This window comes from Pezoporus occidentalis, unplaced genomic scaffold (assembly GCF_034315485.1).
Source record: "Pezoporus occidentalis ecotype Australia unplaced genomic scaffold, CSIRO_AGI_Poc_V1 ctg145, whole genome shotgun sequence".
NCBI classification, from domain to species: Eukaryota; Metazoa; Chordata; class Aves; order Psittaciformes; family Psittacidae; genus Pezoporus; species Pezoporus occidentalis.
This window is the reverse complement of record NW_026913263.1, coordinates 274,684-283,438: the sequence shown is the minus strand read 5'-3', so window position 1 is coordinate 283,438 and position 8,755 is coordinate 274,684. Positions and strand designations below refer to the sequence as shown.

General features: G+C 53.9%; 1 protein-coding gene across 1 annotated transcript in view; it reads left to right on the top strand.

Annotated features, from left to right (window-relative positions):
* The first annotated feature begins 1,438 nt into the window (after window positions 1–1,438).
* Window positions 1,439–8,755, top strand: part of BSN (bassoon presynaptic cytomatrix protein) — a 95,324-nt gene continuing 88,007 nt past the window's right edge. The window contains exon 1 of the mRNA XM_062610160.1: window positions 1,439–1,626. Within this exon, the coding sequence (XP_062466144.1) occupies window positions 1,454–1,626 (173 nt within the window). The 5' untranslated portion in view covers window positions 1,439–1,453. The remainder of the gene's footprint in view (window positions 1,627–8,755) is intronic.

Here is an 8,755-nt window from a genome sequence, read left to right as displayed (position 1 = left end):
AAGTTATTCATGCTGTGTTTCTGCTCTGTTTTACTGCCTTATCCCTTCCTCCTGCCCAGACATGGAGCCTCTTTACTCTTTCTTGGGGATGATTTTGGCTGTTTCCCTCTTTATATTACACAGTTCACTGCCTACACAGGACAGCAGTGACCTCTGGGGTCCTTGTCTCCTGGGCTTGGAAGGGGCAGAGGTCCCATCTCCTGTGGCTGCACTCAAGCCCATGGAGCTGGAGGGGGCAGCTGCTCTCCCCCTTGCTGTGGCCACGAGTCCTGGGGGTCCTTCCTCTGCCCCCCAGCCTGATCCTGGGAGTGGGAGGCTGCAGGGTCACAGCAAGGGATGAGTACCTGTGCCTGCTGAGCCCCTCCCCGTGGCCTCTGCGCTCTCTGAGCACATCAGGCAGCCTCTGACTTCATGTGGAGGAGGCACGTCTATTGGCTGAGTGCTGTGTGATGTCATGGGCATGGGTGTGCTGGTTGGCTCCTGGCTGTGACCTCCCTGCAGAAGCTGGGTGCTCAGTGGCTGAGCCTGGGCCTTAGGGGAAGCATGCAAGCCTATTGGTTGGGCCCTGTGACATCATAGAAGAACAATGATGACCATTAGGGGTGCTGGTTGGCTGAGGGCTCTATGACCTCACATCCAAGCCGGTGTGCTCACCCACTGGGCACTGTGTGACCTCACAAAAAGCTGTGTGCTCATTGCCTGGCTGGGAGTGACCTCCTATGACAGCCCATGACCTCATGAGGTGGCAGGGTGCCTATTGGCCAATAGAGGATGACAGCTCAGCGCTGCCTGTGACCTTGCAGGGAGCAGGGCACTCATTGGCTGGCGGGGTGTGATGTTCTGGGGCAGCCATGACCTCATGGCTGGCAGTGTGACCTCTCAAGGGAGGGGAGTTCTCACTGGCTGACAGGACGTGACAACCGAGGGCAGCACATGACTTCACAGGGGAGGGGATGGCTCATTGGTTGGCAGCGTGTGACGTCCTGCAGCGGTCCGTGACCTCATGCGTGAGTGGGTGCTCATTGGCTACCAGAGTGTAACCTCATGCGGGAGCAAGCATTCATTGGCCGCCGGGGTGTGACCTCACGGGAGGCTGCACGCTCGTTGGCTGTCACAGCGTGAGCTCGCGGGGCGCCGCCTGGCGGACGCGGGCGGTGCAGAGCGCCGATTGGTCGGTTGGGCTTGGCGGGGCGGGGCGCACCCCCGCGCTCCCGCCGCTGCCTCGCGCCGCCATTGGCTTCCCGGGCCCGCGGGGGGCACGTGCCGGCTCGGGGCGTGGGGCGGGGCGGAGGGCTGCGATTGGCCGGGCGGGCGCGCGTGCCCGCGGCGCGGTAGCGGGCGGGCTGCGGGTAGGCGCATGCGCGGGGCGGCGGGGGCAGGCGGCGATGGCGGCGCGGGGCTGATGGCGGCGGAGGCGGCGCTGCGCTGAGGGAGCGGTCCCGCCCGGCCCGCCATGGGCAACGAGGCCAGCCTGGAGGGCGGCGGCGACGACGGGCAGGTACCGCCCGGCGCCGCCGCCGCCGCTGCCACCGGGGCTCCGCCGCCGCCCGCCGCCGCCGCCGCCGGCAAACCGCCTTCAGCACCGGGCGGCGGCGGACAGCTCCCGGGCAGCGCGACCGGGCCCAGGTGAGAGCGCGGAGCGCTGCGTGCGGGGGGCACAGCCGGGTGCCGGGCGAGGGGTGCGGGTGTGTGGGGTGCAGGCCGGGTGCGGGGGGTGGCCGGTGGCAGGTATGAGGGGTGCGTGCGGGCAGAGTGGGTGAGTGGGTGGCAGGGTTGTGCAAGGGGCAGGAACCGATGAGAGAGCGGCACCAGCTGCAGGGGGGTGCGGGCAGGCAGTGGGGTGGGTGGGCAGGGGCACCCACGGCGGGGCAGTGCTGGAGGGTGCAGCCCCAGGGGAGCTGGCAGCTTGGGGACACGCATGGGTGCTGGGGGAAGGCAGGGACGCAGTTTGGGGCTGGGTGTGGGAGAGGGACAGCGTGTGCCCAGTGAAGAGCACAACGGTTTGGGGGGCAGGAGAAAGAGGGGTGCTGCCCGGCGGGCAGAGGTCCAGCAGTGAGGGCTGGGGAGACTGTCGCGGAAGTGGGGTTAGGAGGATGGAAGGATGTGGTTTGGGGTTGGGGAGCCTGGGCCGGGGGGTCTGGACAGGTGAGGAATGGTGCCTGGTGGACCAACTGTGGCCACCCCAACCATGTACATCCCAAACGGAGCCGGCACCGAACAGGAAAGGTCCTTATGTAACAGGAGGGACGTGCGGCCCTGCCAGGAGCCTTTGGTGCGAAGCCTTGCAGGGAGCGGTGCTGAGCCACGCTCCCACTGTCAGGCAGCGCCAGCCGGCACCGAGATGCTTCGGAGGCGGGCGTGGGATTGGAGATGCTCCTTTAGGGAAAAAAAAAAAAAGAGTTTATCCTAAAATGCCATCCTATCTGGAGAAATAAATGCCAGGAGCAGAAAGTTGCACAGAGGGATGCGGGGGACCCGGCAGGCAGCTTGCCTACGCTGCGTGGCCAAGGTGGTGGCGTTTCGGGCTCTCCCATGCAGCGACGAGCGCTGCTTGTATTGCCCCTTGTGTTACTTCAAGCGGGGAAAATTGCAAGCAGGAGCTGACCAGGAGGCTGCAGTTCTGCCTGGCGGAGCTTCCCTCTCGCTCCCAGCTGGCTGCAGTCAGTGCTCACATCCAGGCGGGATTCAGGGATCCCACAGGGCAGCTGAGCTGCGGGCAGGCTTCTCTGTGTAAAATCTGTTAGCTTTTGCACAAGAAGCATGGAAATATACCGGGAGTGGAATCGTGCCTGTTTTCCATCCTTGTTTTTCCAGCTCCCCCTTGCTAACTAATCACTGGTCCCTCAGCTTCGGACTCTGCCAGTGAGAAGTTGTTCGTAGGCTGCTTGTAGTGATTTAAAATTAAAGACCTGAGGGGCTGTTCAGGCTGGTGCATGGAGATGAGCCGAGGGAGCCGTGCAGACCTGCTGTCTCTGTCTGGTTTTGGCACTGCCTTGGGGCTCCCCTGTTACTGCCTGGGGTCTATGTTCACTGTTGTACCAGGGCTGGGGATCCTGGGGTCTTGAAGGAGCTGCAGTCCTGCAGCACTGACCATCCTTGCTCCTCTCCTGCCAGAACACTGGCTGGGGTTTGCCAGCCATGCTCCAGCCCTCGCTGATGCTCCTGCTCCTCCTGGGGAGCCGCTCCCGGGAGCTGCCCTCCCTTGCAGTTAATTAATGCAATTAAAGAGGTGGGCCACTCGGGGCTCTGTGTGCTGGCAGGGAATGCAGGCACGGAGCGGCAGTGGGATGGGGAAGATGCTGATCTGTACCGGAGTGGGATGGGTGTGGGGGGCTGGGGTAACACTGAGGGGTTTTAACACAAGGTAACAAAAGTGGAAATAAAGGTAAAAGCAGGCCTGAAGAAGAAACTCATCTCTATGAGGTGCAGGAGTGGGCACGTAAGGCAGACCAGATGTTGTAGATGGTTTAGCAAAGCACGGCTCGTGCTGACCAAGCAGCGAGCGTGCAGTGCACAGAGCACCGCTCCCGAAATCCCAAATAACAAGGGAAAGGAAAGGGAATTCCTCCCAGTATCTGGGCATTTGTTTTTGTTTTTTTTTTTGTCTGAATTAAGTAACCTAAATCTGTATGTAAGCCAATGAGGGGTGTAGTAGTGTTACTTTTCTGTGTGGTGTTTCACAACTTGCTTTGTGTTATACAGGGAATAGTCTGAATACCTGATAGGTGATACAGTGCATTTCGGGCTCTTGTGTTTAAATTGATAATAATTGTTTTCAAGAAACTGCACACACCGTGGAGAGACTTCAGAGAGTGGAAAACATCCTGTAAAGTAACATCTTCTCATGGGGTTGCGACATCTACTGCTATTTATAAGCTTTGATTTTCTGCCTGTGTGCTTTGGGTGAGGCACGGTGGAGCCAGGGGATGAAGGGAAGATGGGCACTGCACTCGGCTGAGTGCACATGGTGCAGGGTTGCATCAGGCAAGGTGTTTTCGGTGCAGGTGAGGAGACCTTGCCCCTGCGCAAGGTGCTGCTAGAACCTCGCCTAGGGGCTTATGCCCAGCCTTAGCACTCGGGCAAGGTGATGCTGAGGAAGGACGGAAGGAAGGACTGCTGCTAGTCTGCCTGCACAGACTTTCTGTTGTCTGAAAGGAGATGAAAGATGGAGCTTTGCTAACCCATAGCATCAAAGGAACACGATGCATTTGGACTGAAAACTTTCCAGCTGCTTGCCAGGACTGAGCCCTTTCCAGGACTGGTCTGCTTCTCCAAAGAGGCCCCCTGAGCAGAAGGGACAAGATCATTTGACAGTGCAGCTTGATGGACTGATGAAGAGGGGTTGCATGACAGAGTGGGGATGATACCAAGGTCAGAAACATAGCTTGGGGCACAGAGCTTTAGGCGGCTGGTTTTCCTGGTGTCCTGAGGAGAGACTCTGTTGCTGCTTGTGATCGTATTTGTCTGTGCCTGATTTATGACCAGTTCATTCAGGTTCTTGTCTGCTGCTCCGCTGTAGAGCTCATAAAAGACTTGGTTTTGATGCCTGCATGCATGAGCTAAGGCTGAAGGATGGGCGAGGGGAAGAGGGTCAGTCTCCTGGGAAGCATTGAGGACCTTCCATAAATACACGGCCTGCCGGTGGGAGCAGCGGCGCTTTCAGCATCAGTGTTTCTCTGGAGCTGGGAGATGCATGTGGCAAACAGCCAGGCTGGCTGCTGGGATTCAAGGTTGGGAGGGAGCTTTCTCCCATGGCATGCCAGCACAAACCACCAAGACCATTGCTATCCGTCACAGAGAAACCACTTTACTGAATGCCCCAGAATTCCTCAGGCTTCAAGGTAGGCTTCCTGTGAGTTGAAGGTCTTGAAGTGGTCAAGAAGAGAAGTTCCCAGTGCTAAGTGACAGCATCTCCTGTGTGTGCCATGAGTGCTCCCCAAAGCTTTGCTTGGCTTGGAACCACAAGTCAAGAGTTGATCCTGTTTATCCTGCTATATACATTTAGCATCGGTCTGTTTGAGGTGGTGGAGCTTGAAGTGAAAGATCAGGTGATAGGAAAGAGTGTAGTAGAAACAGGACTGAAAGCAGCAGCCCCCAGTTAGAGAAAGTAGCTTATCTTTGGAGGAAACGTTAGCGCAGCTCAAATGCTCAGCTCTGCCCTTCTGGTAGCTCACTTGTGTTTGCTGGTACAGGCTTGTTTTCTTGCCATAAATCCCATAGCAATAGTAGGGAATGAGTATATACAGAAAAGTAATTAAAAAAAAATCAAGTTTGCCCATTTCTCTTTCAATGGGCACTTTCCACAAGCTTGCAGAGATGAGCAGGCGATGACCATTTTCATATGACTGCACTAGGAATGAAAGAAGGCTGTGTGATGGCAAACCAGGCTGTGGACAGGGCTTGCACTGCTCTGGAGAGCCAGCTTCGTGTTTTGTGTCCATGCTGCAGAGAGCCTAAGCCCTAAGCAGGACGGAGCAGGGTTGTTACCATCAGAGGCATCTCTGGAAACCTTTTTCCTCAGATATCAAAATAGGTTTTTCCCAGCCTTTTGCTAAACTGTGGACTGGCATTCTTTAAAAGCCTGCCACTCACCCGTGCTTAGTATTTGTTTAGTACAAGGTGTCCCTTGTGTGCAAGGTGTCCTGTTAGAACTGGGTGAGCTTTAAGGTCCCTTCCAACCCAAACCAGTCTGTGACTCTGTCTGCTACAAGATGTTTGGGGGGTCAGGAGAAAGCTGAGGCTGGGTTTAAGTGAGGAAGGAAAGAGCAGATGAGCAAGGCTTTAAGCTCATGGAACTTGTGTGAGCTGGATAAAAGGTAAAAGGAAGAGTACAAAATGGCATAGTTGACGGATTGAGTCAAAATATTTGCTGTGTTAAATATCCCAGTGGGCTTCAGTTCATCTTCCTCTGCCGTGATGGGCAGGCAGTGTCAGCTACGACACATCTTCCCTTTAGCAAGCGGTGCTTTGCATACTTCTGATGATGGCTCTGACAGCAGCTGCTAGGCCACTGAATTTAGATGGCACAGTTCTGGGTGCTTAAGTAACTCCAAAACCTCTTCTGTGAGCACGCTCATCAATATTCAGAATGTTTGGCATCAAACATTAATGCCTTTATTTCCAAAACAAGCACACAGATTTGCAATCGCTTCACAGGTTGGGGTTTCTCACTGCTGAAACCAGCCTGGATGTCATGCTGAAGACATGCCTCTACCCTTTGCTTTTGTTGTGGGAGGGGCTCCTGGATGCACATACAGCATCCGCTTAGGAAGAAAGACATGGAATAGTTTGGATGGGTTGATTTAGTTCGCTCTGTTGGCTTGTGCTGCCTGAAAGTTGGAGGACTCTTTGGCTCCTCCTTGCATGGTTTCTGCTGCTTTCTGTGTGCCCAAATCCCAAGTGCTGCTGGTCAGCCTCTTCTGCTGGCGCTGAGGAGCAGTGCCACAGCTCGAGTGACTGTAGCCGCTGGTGGATCCCTCACACCATGGGTTGTGTCGGGCAGCACTGTGGGCTGGCGTCCTTCTCTGGCATGCCTGAAGAAAACTGTTTCTTTCCTCTGCTGTGAATTGAGCACTTAGTTGTTGCTTCCCGTCGGGTTTCCAATTCAGTGCAAACAGGTATTCAGTGTTGTGGCATATTCCTGCTGTTTATACTGGTTTGGGGAATACACGATGTGCATCTCAACAGCTACCTGCTAGGAAAACACAGCCGCAAACCCTGCCTCTCTGTGCAGCCTCCTCCCCTGTTGCCCTGGCTGGGGCTGGCACTGTCTTACCTTCAGCCAAGGGTGGTTTTCTAGTAATCCTTTTGCAACATCAGACTCATTTCCTCACGTACAAGATGCACCTTAGGAAGGATGTGACAGGCAGTCAGGCTGCAGACAGCATTTCCTGACAGCAGGGAGCTCGGTGGGGTGAAATGGCCTCCATGGCAAAGGCGTTCTGGCTTTTCAGTGAATGTGGGAATAAGATGATCACGTTGTCTTTGCTAATGAGTGCTGCTGCTCCCAGATGCTGCTTGGATTTTGAGTGGCAGCACATGCCGATGGTCATCCCGGTCCCACACGTTGTAAACTGTTGTGAGCATTGCACGTATTTTCTTCAGATTGAGATTGTCGCTGTTGAGCCATTGCTGTGATTCCAAACGTCTGCTTGAGTGACAGATTTGTTATTTTTTGCATCAATCCATGGACACGACTATTCTGATGAGCAGGGTTTTTGTCTTTTTTAGTGCCTGGAGGTGCCGAGCTTTGGTGTGACCCCAAAGTGCTGCTGTGCAGCCTGTCAGTCATCGCTGAGCATGCCGTACTGCTTTTCATATCACTGACACTTGAAAAGGTTTCATAAATACAGGGAGCTGGCTCCTTGCTCAGAAAACCCAGTACCTCCAACAAGCTGTTCAGGAGCCTACAGGAGACAGCAGTATCCTTGTGTCCTATTAACGCTGGCCTGTGCTTTACTCCAGGGCTGGAAGATGTGTTCCTAGGGGATTCCTCACCCGTGCTCTGCTCATATTTCATGTCAAAGATGATCAAAGGTGGTGATGGTGTCTCACTGACTGTTGCCTCTTTATAGCTTACTAGTGTGTGTTTGATATTGAAGATCAACCCTGGCCTGTTAACAGACTGGAGACAGCGGTGGGGCAGGAGACATCATCCACCAAGGCAAGAAAAGTCTGAATGTGATCTTTATTTTGTTTTCTCTTTTCTTTTTTTCCAAGTGTTATAGTTTGGCTTGAGATGAGAAGTGTCAGTATACCATCCAACCTGACCTCTGGCACTGGGTGGTAAAGATCATTCCAATGGCTAACAAAGGCAAAAGAAAGTCCAGAGTTTACAGGTCCAAGCTAGCCAAATATCAATGAAATTTGTGTAAACAGTGAACATAAGTAGGTGTAGAAGCAGTGTACTAGAGGGTGTTATGGGATATATGATCACAGAAGGCTTAAATAAAAGCTTCGCTTCCTAAAATGCACAGTCTTCCTCAGCTGCAAATGACAGTTTCTCCTATGGACAGCAGATTAGCTGGCTTTATTCCCCCTGGAGATGTGATTAAATAGTTTGGTGCATTCTCTTTTGTCAAAAATGATTTAGTTGTGTTTCTAGGTCAGTGTCCATAGAAGAAAATTGTATATATATTTAATGTGGTGAAGTGTATTAGGCATCTTCTAAGAAGAGCTACAACATCAGAAAAAAGCCAACCCTCTCCTACACAGCCTGTCCCCAGGCCTTTCTCCTCTGCCTGTCGTCAGTGCCTCCTGCAGCAGCAGTCCTTCTTGAAAGCCTATTGCTCACAGGTCACCTCAGCAGACTGCCCTTGTCCTCCTCTTGCTTCCTGATATTGGGAAGAGCCTTTTTTTAATACGTTTCCCCTAGAGCAACCAAGATTAACATCTTCACTTGGAGACTGTTAGTGCTTGCTGGTGATGGGCACAGTTGTCCAAGAGCCAAAGGACCTTAACAGTCACTTAACATAACTGTAAGGTTCTGGTGGACAAATGGTGGCTGAGGTGTTCACCTGTTTCTGGTTCTGTAGCCAGATGATGGGACATCTTGCATGGCTGGGATGCAGAGGGGTTGGTCCTTAGCATGTTGGTCAGGACTCGAAGCTGAGCCTTTGGAGATGATGTGGTAATCCTACCCTTTTCCACTATGGCCCTATCCTTTGTGTTCACAGCAGTGGGTGATAAAGGAGGCATGGAGGGGATATCATATGGACACCAAGCTTCCTCACTGTGTCACAGTTATGTGGTGATT